This window comes from Drosophila serrata, unplaced genomic scaffold (assembly GCF_035046125.1).
Source record: "Drosophila serrata isolate PLE 108 unplaced genomic scaffold, ASM3504612v1 contig_272, whole genome shotgun sequence".
Lineage (NCBI taxonomy): Eukaryota > Metazoa > Arthropoda > Insecta > Diptera > Drosophilidae > Drosophila > Drosophila serrata.
This window is the reverse complement of record NW_028257170.1, coordinates 1,683,485-1,699,522: the sequence shown is the minus strand read 5'-3', so window position 1 is coordinate 1,699,522 and position 16,038 is coordinate 1,683,485. Positions and strand designations below refer to the sequence as shown.

The window sequence follows — 16,038 nt, the reverse complement described above, 5'->3', positions numbered from 1 at the left end:
GAGTTAATAAAGCTAAATTCTTTCATCCCACAAACCCCTAATTTGGCTTAAAAGACACTTTAACCTTTTTTACCAAATGGTAAACAAGAGAAGCCAATCTAAGACCTCTTATTTATCAATTAAATTCATGTTACATACTATTTCTCCATATATTATTGGCCTTTATATGTTATTTACAAAGTATGTTGAGAGTTTCAGTTTCGATTCTAATTAAGTGTTACACAAGTCAAGTCATTGCAATTTCTGCAATGCCAATTTACAACAGGTTGCAATTTACAAGTCCAAGAGATTTAGTCAAAAATACTCAAACAAATATGTTCACAAAGTGGCTGCGTCAATTAAATAATTGTCGGAAAACCTGGGCCCAAAGGCGAATTTTCCCTCAATTGAATTACAAATTCCGCAATTTGATTTTAAGTTTCACCAAAATTGATTGAATCAAATGATACAGTTTGGTAATTTATTTTGATGGACATTGATGCTTGAATGAGTGATTAGTAAATTAGATGCATCGTGTTCAACCTGGACAAATGAATGCAAAGTGAATTGAAATATATACGGGATTAATAAAAGGCGAAAGGTGGGGGGCCATTGAAGCATTGAATAATTTAAACCAAATTGGATATTTGGGCATCTTTCTCTCTCTGTGTGTGTTTGCTGAATTTATTTTTCATTATTTCACCGCACTCAGGCACACACATTCATACGAATATATATAGTGAACTTTGACATTTAACCTCCCCTGTTTTTAGTGCACCCAACTACGCTCCCCCTCAATTTTTGTGCAGAGCTTTGCTTCATTGAGTCAACTTGATTAGTTGCTGCGACAGTTGTCGTTGTACCTAACCGGAGCATAGAGTCCCAAAAACATTTTGTACAAAATAATTACAGAGCATGAAATTGAATTGAATGAAATGCCATTTCATGGAATTACCCGGAAAAGTTGCTTTTTCCTTGCCTCGTAAAGTTTCGTTCGTTTTATTTTTCAGCTCTCTTTTTTATTTTATTTTGTAAGCTTCGTATGTGAAGTCTAAAGCACACGGGACAATTTCAACCTCTGTTCATTTTTTTGTTGGGTTTATTTTTTATTTTTCCAGTTTGTAAAAACATTAATTAAATGCTCAGTCAGTGGCATTAAACTGGAAACTGGGCAAACTGTGAACAGAACATTGAATCAGTTAAAAACTTCAAGCTGAACACACAAATATATATATATTTATATATATGTATAATGAAATGATATGCATGGGTTTTTTTCGGGGGGGTTAAAAATCATTTATGAAAGCAGAGTTTTGCAACAAAATGGAGAATAAAAAAATAAATCGGCAGAAACATAAAAAAACTCAAACCGAAAAATGGTTTATGTTAAATTTGCTGGAAAACTCAAACACAGAGAGAAGGGACGGAGCGGAGGGTCAAAAGCAAATTGCAAATGATGAAACTTTGCCCATCATAAACGCCATTTTATGTTATCCAATATGGCGTTAGCCGCCTTCTGCCCTTTTTATTTCATTTTTTTTCTTCTCCTCCTCGCATTTTGGCCATAAAATTTTCACTTTTTAGTTTTGGGGGCCGAAAAAGTTTTTGCTTTGCCGTCGAGGAGAGAGAGAGAGACACGGCTGGCGGCAAAAAACAGAGCCTGGCTAATCGCACATATTTCCACATCAATAACAATTACCAAAGAGGAGGAACCCAGGACCAAACAAAAACTCATCTCTTCTCATCTCATTTCGTATGCAAAAGAGAGAGTACAGATTTTCCACACAATTTGCCTGCCTTAGTACGGGGTGTCCTGGATCACCTTTAATATTTTGTTCTGGTTTCAAAGAAAGAAAGGTAAAACCGGCGACCGCACTTAACCTCGTCAGGAAAGCAGCGGCAACAATTTGGGTTAGTTGCAAATGTATGTCAGTTGCTAATTAGCCGCACTTCACTGGACCCAACCCAGTGCACATATGTATGTGGAAAATAATAATAATGCATATTCATAGCTCGCGCCGACGCCTTCTATGTGACCATGTCACGCATACGCCACGTGGAACGATGCCACTCGAAAAGGTCCTTGAAAGCAGCAGCAGCAACAGCAGCAGCAACAACAGTTGCAGCCAGCACACGCAGCTCATAAGTGCCTTTTCTGGCGGGTGGGCGTGGCCAACTGCCCACTTAACGAGGCAGGAGCAGAACAAAAAAACAAAAATGGAAGCATTGTTGTTGGTCCTGGAAAAACACGCCCTAAAATCGGATAGGTCCTGTTAGCCAAAAGTGATTTCTAAATGCAACACTTAATTACTTGTAGAGATTTTGGTATTTACATAAAGCAAAATGCAGTGAGATTAAAATAGTATTCATTAGAAAAACATTAACAGTATGCATATCTATAAGAAAGAAGATTAATAGGGGTGGCTAATTAAGTTTGATTAACTTTAAAATGTTTAATGGATAACAAATATGCTTAGCTTTGAAAACTATGCTTAAATGTTAGTAAAGACTTCTTTACTCATAATTTTTTATAAGGAAAACTCTCTAGAAAATATATTTTCTGCATTTAATGGTAATTATCAACTTACTAACTAGGGTTTTTCCTATTTCCCCTTTATTATCTCTGGGTGATTTCTTAACAAACAGAAAATTAATTAGTTAGGTATAAAAAAACTAACATTAAACAATAAAAGAGAATGCAATATTATATTTATAATTAAAAAAAAATGTCTAAAAAATATATATTCTGCATTTAATTGTAAATCCCAACTCATTCCATTCATTTTTTCTTGGCAAATACTTATTGAATTTTACAGGAATAAAATACTGATAAAAAACATGAATAGAGACCTCATTTTTATATTTTTAATTAAGAGAACTCTCAAAAATCTAGTTTCTGCATTTAATTTCTAAATCTCAACTCGTTAATTAAGGGTTTAACCTCTTCCTTTCCTTTGTATTCCCCTGGCAATTACTTAGCAAAACCGAAATGGAAAACTGCAAAGTATGTATGTGTGGAAAATCACATATTTTAACTGAAGGATCTTCCTCTCTGACTTGTTCATTTCGACTGCCCTTTTTATTTCGTATCTCTTAGTATTGTGTTTGCAGGGCATTTTGCCAATTCATTTTCACTTCGAGTAAAATTAATTAGAAATCAACAAAATGAGCAGAGAACGAAAAAGCGGCGGGCTCAGACAGTCTTCTTACATAAATCTCGTTCGCCTGAGCCCCCAAAAGCTCAACGAAACATACAAAAAAAAAAAGAAGGAAAATAAGGAGCAAAATAAGGAAGGAACTCACTACAAGAAAAAAAAGAAAGAAAGAAAAATAAATAAATAGAAATAATAAGGGGAAAAAGATTTTTCACTCTTGGCAATGGACAATGAGGAAAGAGACCAAGTTCCCTGGCTACCCGCTAAACAACAATGAAAATTAATGAATAATATGAAAAGATTTTTCAGTTGCATTTTTTCCCGTAGCTTTCTTTAGATTTTTCCTTCCTTTTTTTTTGCTTTTCTGGCCATTTGTAATTGAAAAACATTTCTGTGGCTTTATACGAGAGAGAGAGAGCTCTGGAGCCACCCTCAAAAAAAAAATATTCCTCAACCGGGGCTAATAATCATTATTATTTCAGATTTATATTTGCGGTCATTGCCGGGCTCTTGATTTTTGTTGTAATTATTGAAAATGTGCTGGCCAAGGCAGTTTTTCCCCCTTAGTTTTCTACCCTGTTTAGCCAATAATTGGCCCATTTGGTTTGCCTTTTTGGTGGGGTTTTTAATGAAATTCTCCTTGTTCTACACACGAACAATGAGTGTCATTATCATTCCAGTTCGTCAGTCAGTCAGTTAGTCAAATATTTGTATAATTTGTCTTTATTGTCATTGACATTAGGCACATTTGTTGCCTCGATTATCTTGGCATTCTTTAAGTGGACAAACAGCTGACGCTGCTAATGGCAGCACCACAGGCACGGGGGTGAGGTGGATTTTGTGGTTTTTTAGGGGGTGGGTGGTTCCGGATGGTGTGTGGGTGTGGCATGCCTCAGATTTCTGTTACTTAGCTAGAGATTACGTCTTCTGTTTCTGCCTTCTGTTTGTGCAATTTGTATTGCAAAGCTAAGAAATCTATGTACACTTTTGCACTTTGTTTTCTTTATTTAACAAGGGAAAAACTACTATTAAATATTCAAACTAATCAAAATAAATATTTTTTAAAAAAGTTACCCTAAATTAAACTCATTGCAAAGAGCTTTACTATTACAAAAACCTTAAAATTCTACGCATCATCCCAGGTAAATAAATACCACATCAAACTTCTTTAAAGAAACCCATGAAAAAGGTCCTTTCAAATAATTAATAAATTAATAATCCAAGTTAACAATATTCAAAAGAAAAACTTTCAAATTCACACAGAATCTTGAATAAAAACCCACCCATTCCGCTTGAATTCACAAAACCCAAACCCACAACACAAAAATATATATAAAAATATAATATACATATTTCCCTTTTAAACTTCTTCAACCTGAACAATTCATTTCATTTTTGGATTACCCCCACAAAGCCGCTAAAAAACTCTGTTCCAACCTGAGAAGGCAGAGAGCTTGCACAATATAAGAAAATATATAAGCAATATACATTTCTTTAAGTACAACGAAATCCAAGCCGTCAACATTGGATAATAAATGATAATGAGAAACCGCCCGGTCCGCGACACGCCGCCAGGAACAGGATAATCATCAGACAGGATAAGCAAATTGACGGGGTCCATGGAGCATTGAGGAGGCTAACAACCAGGAGATACCAGCTGTAGTCCGCATTATGCCTGGCCCACCCCAAACCACCCAGCGTAATTATTTCAATATTTAATGACTGTAAAAAATCAAAAGGAGACTATGCAAATGCCACACTCGACAAAAAATTTTATGTTCTTTTTAAATTTTTTGAAATATGTGGTTTAGATAAATATTTTTCCAAGAACTTCTTTATAATCCTTTTTCAATATTCATATTCTTATATTTTCCAACTTTTTTTTCTATAATTGTATAGTTTTTCTTCATTTCTTAAGAGTTTATTAAATTATTTTTAAACTCTCTTATTTAAAACTCTGTTTGAGAAAATGTGTAGTATATGTGTATGTATATAGTATTTATTTCGAAATTGGGAAGAGAAGCTTTCCAAGTTTTCCCTGAAATAATTTAATTTTGGTTTCCTTTTCTGACACTGTTTTTGTTGAAACCCAGTTTGAAGGACTCTTTTGGAGGACACTCACCAGAGGCACAGGTATCACGCAGTAGACACAAGGATGCCCACCAACAGCAGCGGCAGCGGTGGCGGTCGGCAGTCCGTAGGCGGCGCACAGATGGTGATCCGTCTTAAATATCTTTGTTGGCGGCGGCTGGGCAATCAGCGACGATGAGGCGCTGGAGCACGTGTACAGCGTCGTGGTGGTGCTGGTGCTGTTGTTGTTGCGACTATAGCTGTTGCTGCTGCTGCTGCTGTTGCTTCTGTTGCTGCTGTTGCTCTTGTTGCTGCTGCTCTTGTTGCTGCTGTTGCTGTTGCTGCTGTTGCTGTTGCTGCTGTTGCTGTTGCTGCTGCTGCCTTTACAGTCGCTGTTGCTGCCTGTGGTTTTACTAGCCTTGCCCTTGCTAGCCACTGATGTTGCTCCTACTGCTGCTCCTACTGCTGCTGCTGCTGCTGCTGCTGCTGCTGCTGTTGCTGCTGCTGCTGTTGCTGCTGCTGCTGGTGTTGTGATTGCTGTTGTCCCGGCAACACTTGTTGTTGCTGCGGTTTCCTGCGGCGGTGGCGGCGGCGGCGGTGGTGGTGGTGGTGGTGCTTGTAGCTGCTGACTCAAGGATATTGCTCCTGTAGATGTAGGAGTCGCTCCTGGTATTGTTGGTCGTGTAGCTCCTGCTGCTGCTGCTACCGCCGCTGCTGCTACTGCTGTGGTTGCTGTCGGTGTTTGGACAACTGTTGAAAACGATTTGCCTACAGCTGCTGCCTCAAACTTGAAGGGCTCCTGCTTCTGGTGGTCGAAGGACTCCTTGTCGAGCTGCTGCTGCTGTTGCTGCTGCTGCTGCTGTTGTTGTTGCTGCTGACTGAAATTAGCTAGCTTCGATGTTGCTGCGGGCAATGGCGAGGTTTTTCTCTTGATTGACGCAATTTTAATGGCTATTGATGAGCAGGTCGATGGTAAATAGATTTCCTCCTTTTTTCCTTACGGTTTTTTTCTTGTTTGCGACTGTCTGAGCCCTGTCTGCCGTCTGGTTTGTTGTAGATTTTCTTATTGATTTTCTGTTTTTCTTAGATTGAGAACATTGACTAGAGATCGTAATGCGATTTTATATATTGGCTAAACACTGAACACTTAGTAATGTTGAATTTTATTTGATTTATTTTGTATTATTACTTGATTTGCAGTTAGTTAAGCACACACACAAGTAGACACATTTAATTTTTGTTTCTTTAATTTTTGTTTTGCAAGCTAAGCTTTTCTTTAACTAATTTTAATTTTATGTTTTCTTAGGGCAATTTGCTAAATCTTTTTCACTCACAATTAAGCTAGTTTTATGGTTTTACTTTTAAGCTAATGTCACAAATTTAATTTGGTTTTCTTTTAATTTAACTTTATTGTCTCTATTTATCGCTTAGAGTTTCGTATATTATTTTTTGTGCAATATATTTTATTAAAATAATACTGTAGATCTTTGCTTTGGTGTTCACTTAAATGTTTTCTTAATTTTTCTTTTAATTTTATTTTGAGAGTTTGTAACTCTTTTTAGTTGATTTCTTTTGGGTTTTTATTAAGAGTTCTTAGTAGGAATTTTTCGCTGACAATTGTTGCGCTGAGAGACTGGGAATCCTTGGACTACTTTGAGTAGCGAGTTCTTGAGCAGAATAACTTTGTAAATTTCTTAATATTTTCCTTTTCGCGCGTTGTAAATAATACTGAACTTCACTTGCACTTGCACTCGGCGAATTCTCTCAGTGACTACTTGTATAATATATAGATTTTTTGTTTTATTTTAATATTTGTAAATCATGGACAGAATGAACTGACTTTCGACTCAGATTACGTATACGCACGGGGGAATGGATATATGTATATATATGTATATATTAATGGTGAATTTTGCGGCGATAAAACACAAAATGGCGAGCTTGCACTGTTGAAAGGATATTCGCAGGACTCCTTTTGGGACTCCCCGCTTGGCTTGGCTATTATTTTCTTGGATTTTGAATTGGAATTTAAAGTGGATTTCGGATTCGATACGATTTTGGCTTCAGACTTCAGGCGCTCGTCTCTGGCAATCTCTGGGTGCTTTGGGGCTCTGTGGTCGCTTTCCGCTTTTGTGGTGCGCAAAATGAGGAAAAGGCGTTTGTAACTGAACTTGACAATCGTCGAATGGATTCTGAATTTCTCATTGAGTAAGGTTTTGGAGTAAGGCCTCAGATTTGCCCTCGGATTCGGTTTCGGTTCGCCTCGGTTCTTGCGAATCGTTCCCTACTTCGTGTGCCTTTGAAATTGCATTGCTGCGAGCCGGCAAAAATAATTCCCAGCAACAGGATCCACAAGCCGACGCAGGCGCAGGACATAAAGGCGTTTCGTCCGGCATTCAGCGCTGCATTGAAGAGAGTCCTAGAGCATATCCTAGAGAGTCCCGGAGAATCCTAGAGAATCCCTCATTCGCCCCCTCGACATGCGTCTGGTCAGCAGGCTTTCAATTGAAATGCATCTCAGCCTACGCGGTCGCAATTACCTTAACAACTTTTCTGGCTTTCTCTCTTGCCAATTGTCAACATTGAATTTAATCACAAATTACTACGTGACCAGGCAAAAGTGCTCATTCTTCATTATCCTGTTCATCATCATCATCATCATGAACATTGAAATATAAATATTTTGTTGAGCAAACTTTTTAGCGCACAAAACTCAAATACTGTAAAGTTTTTTCAAGTTTTACAAAACATTTTTGGTTTTGCAAACTCAAATAGAATTTGCCAAAAGGAAAATTCAACTCAAAAAACCGGAAAGAAGATGGCAAGGTACAGGTGGAAAACAAATTATTCAGGTAAATGCCAAAGCAAAGGAGAGGGGTAGGAAAAGCAAATCAAAGGAGTGTAAATGATATTTCCTTTTTGCATATTTCCTGAAGTATTTAATTTCCTAATTACTAAAGAGGAAAAGAAGTAATACAACTAAGAAAACTGAGAAAAGTATTTGGTATATCAATACGATTTGATGGAAGTAGTGAAAGAAAATTAAGTAAATAGTTTTCTTATTAATAGGAAAGAAAGGCTAAGCTTGATACAAAAGCAAATAAATTTTACCCAATCTTCAAGAATTCGAAAATTCATTACAGTAAACTTTGTAAACTTTGAGTTTTTGGGTTGAGAATAAAAATATTGTAAACAAATTATTGAATACGAAAAGAATGCAATTTATTTATACATTTTTAAAAGAAAAGAGCACAATTTGAAATTTTAAAAAACATAAACCACTTAAAACTTTTGAAAAAATGATTATATACAAAAGTCTTGAAGTTTTCCAAACTCAAAATTTCGTCCATTAAAAAATAATAATAATAAATAAAAACCTCTCATACAAAGAATGGTCTGAAGTAATTTTAAATATATGTATATATTCTTCCCTTAACTTCATAAACTTCAGCAACTTGCCCTGTTCCGCTTTTATTTATTTACTTTCCTTTCTTTTGGCGGACACAAAATGCGAAATATAATTTTCATTCCGGGCACAATATAACTGCCTTGGACTGCGGCGCTGACTAAGCGCCTCGACTGTTTACAATTTTTCCCGTATTTTCCTCACTTTCCTCATATTTTTCTCCCCCCCCCCCCCCAACCACTCTCTTGGTATTTTTATTTTGATGTGGTCTGCCAGAATATTGTTGTTGTGAGTTGAAAGCTGTTTAAATGAAAGAACGTTACCGTGGAAAGCCAAAGCAACGCCTGTTGGCCATTAGAGGATGCCAAATAGATGCTGCCTACAAAGCGAGCACACCTGGAGGGGTTGCAGTGAGTGTTTGGAGCCATGGGGGGATGGGAGGAGAGGGGAGTGGGTGTACCTGGCCAGGTGGGCTACCCAAAAACGCAGCAAAACGAGCAACATTGGGCCTGGGGTTCGTCCTGGCCCCGCTCAGGTATTGTGCCGCAACAGCTTTGAATAGTTTATTATATGGAATACATATATTTTATGTACAGCATTTTGCAACACAACAAAAAAATATTATATAAATTTGATGATTATATAATCATACCTTTATGAATATTTTTTTAGAAGATTATAAGTGAAATAAAAAAAAATTGCATGATTTTTTATAGGTAATTATAGCATAAAAGTATAAAAGACTTAGATAAAGGATTTAAAAAACCCCAAAAAATAAAGCTACAAGATGTTAAATCCTAACAAAAAAACAAATCTAATTAAGAATTAATTTTTAGAATTTTCTTTAGTTGAAAAATTGCATTGCATACTTTTTGACACCTTTTTAAGGACCTTTCCAATGGCAAACATTATGAAATAATACTATATAAGACCAAGAAACCCTACTAATATCAGCTATATCATAGTAAACTTTTCAATAAATTCCTAAGAAATACCCTAACACATTTTTTAAATAATTTATAACTAAACATTATTATATATTTTTAGAAATTCATTTCAGTGCACACATAATACACGCAGGTAAACCAGATTTTTTGTGGGATGGCAAAGGATGAGAGGGGAAAACTACGTACAAATGTTGCCTTTGTGTGATTTCCATTTTGTGGTTTTCATCTCTATTTTCTTTCTTATATTTTTCTTTTTTTTTGCGAGTGTATAGTGTTGGTGTATTTAGAAAGCAAATGCATAAATTATGATGGAAATATTTCACAATGCCAAATCCCACACCAACTGGCAAAACTGGGGTTTTAATACCATTGAAATTAGCAACAACAACGACAACAAGAACAACAAATAGAGAAAATCTAAATCTGCTAAAATGTTCCTTTCTTCGGTGGTGCCCTGTGAATAATGATTTGTCAGGTGGGATTGAGGATAATGTGGTAATGGTAATGGTGGCAGTGGCGGTATAGTGCCCCGATTCTAGCATTAGGGATTAGGCAGACGACGGCTGCTGCACTGCAACTGTCAGCAAATTGATGGCGAAAATGGTTAGAAGAAATCCATATCATTGCCAGGCAGTGGCAGCCGCATCAGCGGGAGCAATTTTCCACTCAAATGCTTGCTCCCTTGCTACCACCGCTTTCCTATGTTTGGTTCCCTCTTTTAGCCATGATTTTCCCCCCGATTTTTGCCCGATTTTCCTGCCGCATTTCCCGCTTTTTCCCCCATGATACGAACGACTGCGTATGACACATGTCGATTGCAGTGGCGCCCCCTATTTTGGCCGCGAGGCAAAGCTGGCGCCTTCTATGTGGAAAGCATCAGCATCAGAATCCGCATCAAAAATCATCAGCCTGCATCCGATTTGAATGAACGATTGACTGATTGACTGACTGACTGACTGACTGACTGACTAAGGCGAGGAGAGGCATAGAAAGGAGAGTGGAGTGTGCGAGTGAGTGAGCCGTTTGATTGCTTGATTGATGCACGCAGCAACTGATTGATTGATGCCTTTGTTGGTACTTAATTGCTTAGATTTTTGGCCAATCGTTTTTGTACCAGGCTACTTTATCAACTACGCTGGATTTTTGATAGAGAGCAAAAGCCCATTAGGCATTAATATGGGGATAGTACTTATACTCTTTGAATCAATAACAAATAGGTTCCGATCTAGTAAAGTACAAATATGGATGCAGTATATAACCGGAAGAAGTGCAGCTAGACAAGAAAAAATTACAGACAATGGCAATTACGAATTAGAGCAAACTATCTTCATCTACATATGTCGAAAAGCACTAATTTGTTGTTGACAACTCTAGATCGCTTCGTCTTCTGGCTATTTCCGCCTCAATGATACCCAATTCATTCAAAACATAAGAAAAAAAAAAAACAGCGTGGGCAGTAAGAGCCATTGAGTACCCATCTAGGGTATAGTATACAATAAAAACTATAAACCATATAGTATAAAAAGGATGTAGAATAAATAGTATGGTATAACTTTTCTTAAAAGTAATTTTAACTTAATTTAAATTCATTTTCGTTTAAATATCCTTTTATACCAACTAAATAACTAACTAAAATCTCCCATCAACTGAAGAATAAACAAGAAAGAAGCCGAAGCTTATTAACCTTTTTAATTGAATTATAGAATCATATGGGAAATCTATCATGGATATCTAAAATATTCACATTCTTTAAATATTTATTTATAGATACTTTTAATATGAAATTATTTTTCGAAAAATTAAAGTTTAAACAGTCAAACTCAGCCAAAACAGTATTAATTTTAATTTGGAAAGCGTTTCCGTGCTATATTTTTTTGGTTTAATAAATCTTGGTATTTCGTTTAATATTTTTAAAATTTTTAATTTTTCTCAATTTTTAAAAATTTTAACCCCTTATAAATTTTTGAAAAAAATTGACAAAAAAAATTGTTATTTTCCACATGCATAGAAAGATTCCCCTATTGATGCTGATCAAGAATATATATGATTTATAGAGTCGAAAATGAATCCTTCATAAAGTTATAAGCTTCCGAATAACATTAAGATACCCTGCAAGGTTAAAAAAATCCTTCCAAAATAAATATAATAATTAAGTTTAATGTAAATTTATATTCACGAAAATTCCCCTAGCTCCCAAATTGGCAAACATTTCGACCCAAATCACTCTAAAAAATCATCGCAGACCAATAAATAATAATCTAAAATTGCCACCTTAAATATAGATGAGATTTATGAATGTTTGACTCACGTTTGAATAGTTCTGGGATCGCGGAATTTGTGGCGGCAATTGCTGGGCGTTCGCCGGCCCCCTCATACCGCCTCCTCCACCGCCACCGCCCTGCTGGGGATGTGGTCCGCCACCCATCTGTTGCTGCTGTTGAGGGGGCGGTGCGGGGCTGTATCTCGGATGCATTGGGAACACACTTTCCGCCAAACGGTCTCTACTGTATGGTGTTTTTTTTTAGCAATTAACACTCCCTCGAATTTACTCGTGACTGCTGAAAATTAAAAGGCGATAAGGCAGAGAGAATATGCAGATTAGAAATGGAGTGAGTCATGAAAAAAGGCACAACAATTATAATTGCATTTTGCAGTAGTTACAATAAATACAGGAGGATTGTGTGCCAGCGGCAGGTGTTCTATTGTCAACACTTTTTCACAATTGCTGTTTTTGTTTGGTCAATAGTTATTAAGTTTATTGCTTAGCTAGCGCTAGAGTTATCCTATTGTAGTGTAACTAAGTTGTATTAGATACAGCATTTAATAACGTTTTTACCAAAAGTATATAATAATTTAAAAAATATCAAGTTAAAACCAAAAGTATCTTAAAAATGGTTGCTCATGAGGTATTTCTTGATTTTAAACCATTAACCCAGATTGCAAAATCAGTGAAATTAGATATATTATATATATTTTAATTGTTTTCTATCTTCAAAAGTATATTTTAAGATATGAAAACTTTTTGGCAACAACCAAAAAGTAGTTTCCAAAATGTATTATATTTTCACATCTACAAATCTGGAGTTAAACAAGGAAAATTAAATCTCCAGATGTTCATTTTTACGTTATTTCATTTCAGTATATAATAACAAGCTGTTTACTATTTCAGAATATTTTTATTTTAAGATAATTTCCTTAAACTTTGGTGTTACACTTTTATAATAAAAACTTTTATTTATGCTTGTCTTGGCAACATAATTTACACTTTTTTTAATTACCTGCTACACTATTTAAACACTACCTTTTATTTGCACCTATAAATCTCTTATACTCCTTTTACTCCACTTTGCACTCTACTTCACTACACTTGCTGTCTGGCTGCTGCTCAGCAACACTGTTCTCATTCGCCGTCCCCCCTCTCTCCACTGACACCGCAGCAATTTCCATCTTTTACTGCTCTCGCATTCCACAGATCGCTTGCCGTTTTTCTAATTTGTAATTAATATTTCACTTGCAAGTTTGTTGATTATTTTCGGCACTACTTTTGTTTTTGCAACGGAGCATTTCAGCGAGTTATTTTAGCACTATCGCTATCTCTGTCTGCCTCACACGGACGGTTGCAACATTTGCATGGGCATTAAAAATAGCACACAGCCAGCCAATTTTCTTGTACTTTTATTTATTTTTACGGGACCAGACATACTAACACTGATGCAATCATTTATTGATATGCAGGGGGGAAATTATTCAATTGCGAATTGTAATACGTTATGGCTTTTTATCAATTGCACTTGTTGTTTTTGCCGTTATTGTTATTGCTTATTCACAATGCGAAACACCGAGAGAGCGAGAGAGCCCATTGCTTTTGACAGCTGTCGCAGAGAGATAAGAAAGAGAGAGAGGCGAAAAGAGAGAGGGAGAGAGAGCGCGCGCCGGCAAAATTAAAAGCGAAGACAACAAGTGAGCAAAGCAAAAACGGAAAACGAAAACGAATTATTTGCACTACGATAAGGTTTAAATAATTACACTAAACACATAAAAAACGTAATTCTCACTGCAGGTTATTCACTTGTTGTTAATCGCACTTTATTCCACACACTCTCCCTCACTTGATTTGGCTAGAGAGCAAGCGGGAGCGCAGCAGCAATTTCTTTACTGTTTTAATTGCCGTTCTTATTATGTATTTTTATGCTATTTCTTTTCTGTCCTTCTTGTTTTGCATCGAGTGCAATGCACTAAAAGCAACAACACGTTCGCTTTCAATTAGCTGAGACCTGCGAATTGTAGTTGTTCCTATTTTGGTTTTTGTTTTTGCAATCGGTTACGACAGCGTTTTGCGGGGCTTCCAAAGGTTGTTTTTGTTTCATTTCTCCTCCTCTTTTCTCCCTTTTGTTGCTTACTTATTGGAAATCTTGCTTGTTGTTGGCTTGTCAGCTGCTGTTGCTACTTCCTCTTCTTCTTGCTTCTTGTTGCACGTTCCGTTTTACACACACAAAAATACGCACGCGAAAACACAGAAAACACACTCACACGCACGCTCGAAAACTTTGCACTTAAAAGTTATGTGGATTTCGTTTGATTTGTTAGCTTTTGCCTTTACTTTTGTTTGTTCGTCACGCGCGTTAATTTATATATTTATGCAAAATATTACAACGACAAAATATAAGTTCGCGCAGCCGAAAAAACGAAGAAAGCGCAGAGCTCTCTCGTTCACTCTCTTTATCTGCCGGCAAAACTACGATTAGTGATGACGATTCCGCTTTTTCCCGTCAGATTTGGCTTTTTTTGTGCAGAGTGGTTGCGGGGTGAACTTGAATATAGCGGGCAGCGGGAATTCTAGAGTATTTTAGCGGTTTTTCTTTATTTTTTCCTTCTACTTCATTTTGAGAGTTGTTAATTGATTTGAACGGTTTAATATTAATAATGTTTGGTTAAATAATGCATATTTTCCGCATTATTAAGCCCAAATATGTATATAATAAGAGACGAACTATTAAATTTTTTCTTCACGCAATCTATTGCGAGTAATTATTTTAAATTTAAGAATTTGTGAATTTTTTACTACATATTATTTTATATAATTTATTAATTCTTATAAGCTTCTCTTCCGGAATTTGGCTTTTTTTAGCTTTTAGTTTTTGTTGATCTGCTCAGAACAATGTGAGCTCGCTCTTTCTGTTTTGCCGCTCTCGCAATCTCTCTCTCTCTCTCCCGCTGCTCTCCCGAAGTCTATTCTTGTTGCTGTTGTGCGAATCGCAAATAGAAATTTAAATAATTAACTAAATGGAAATAGCAAAAGCAAAACTACGGCCTCTCCCAGTTTGCAGGCAACAACAAAAAGATACGGATAACTTTATTTTTATACAGTATTCTAAAGTAGTAGAAGTAGAAGTAAACATGGGATTTTAGCGATTTATTTTACTACATAATCACGTTCTTAATTTTTAAATCTGTAAATTAAAATAAAATTTGGATGTTTTAAAATTTAAATATAACTCTTTCCCATTTTTTACTGTTTAATTTCAGATTATAAGTTGGATTTCTGGTTTGTTTTACAGAACTTTTTAAAGAGCTTTTATATGAAAATTTTAAAATTATATAAAAACCATTTGGCCTACTAATTATTAAGTTAAATTAAGTATTGGTAAATATTTTTATATATTAAAATTTGTTATTAACAATTAATCCAAAAACTGAGACAAAACGATGGTAAAGACGGTAGAGTGCTTTATTTCTTTTATTTATTGTGTTTTAATATTTATTTCAAAATAGAGAAAAAATAGAGGATAAAGTTTTTGTATCTTTTAATCAAGCTGTTTATTTAGTTTCTTTTTTTACTGCAAAACGAAAACTTTTCCTTCTTCATCGCACATGATACATCTGTCAATGTTTTTCTGTGGAATGGGATGGGACTTAATCCCATTAGCCAGAGTTCATTACGTAAATGTCGCAAAATAAAATAAATAAAATAAAATACGAAAAAAGACAAGGAACGCAAGCCAGCAAAAACTCTTGTGTTATTTTGAAATATTTAAATAAAATTAATATTCTCAACAAGTGCGTCGCATAAAAGTGTGACACCCACCACATATCCGCCCGCCCACACACGTCCTTTCTCCTCCCACTCTCCGCCCCACTGTACCGCCTCCTCCTCCCCCTTGGCTTTTGGCACATAACAAAGGACTAAGGGACTAAACAAATGATGCATGATGACGACAACGAAGAAGGACGAGTGAGGGGTGTGCAAAATGAAAAAAAGAAAAGAAACAGAGATGAGAGCAACTCCCACGCATTGTAAAGCACTGCCACGCCCACCTCGCCCACTTAAAGTTACCACTCTTGAGCACAAATAGTCGAGGAGAGAAAAGTAGCAGTAACTTTAAATAAACAGATTTGGATAAATAAAAAGAAATCAATATATTTATATATATAATCATATTTATATATGCAGTTTTTCGTTTTTAATTACAAATATATTTAT

The 16,038-nt window shown here is 35.9% G+C and overlaps 1 protein-coding gene across 26 annotated transcripts in view; it reads right to left on the bottom strand.

Moving 5' to 3' along the window:
- Positions 1–16,038, bottom strand: part of shep (RNA binding motif single stranded interacting protein alan shepard) — a 192,701-nt gene that overhangs the window by 145,957 nt on the left and 30,706 nt on the right. For 10 of the 26 annotated variants that reach the window (XM_020942449.2, XM_020942454.2, XM_020942453.2 and 7 more), the window contains exons 1-2: positions 13,958–14,306; positions 11,866–12,115 (exon numbers count right to left, since the gene is read on the bottom strand). In XM_020942449.2, coding sequence (XP_020798108.1) covers positions 11,866–12,030 — 165 coding nt within the window. In that variant the 5' untranslated portion in view covers positions 12,031–12,115; positions 13,958–14,306. Of the gene's footprint in view, positions 1–5,256; positions 7,491–11,865; positions 12,116–13,957; positions 14,307–16,038 lie in introns of those variants that run through there. The other 16 variants (XM_086833946.1, XM_086833949.1, XM_086833951.1 and 13 more) reach the window with 6 other exon arrangements.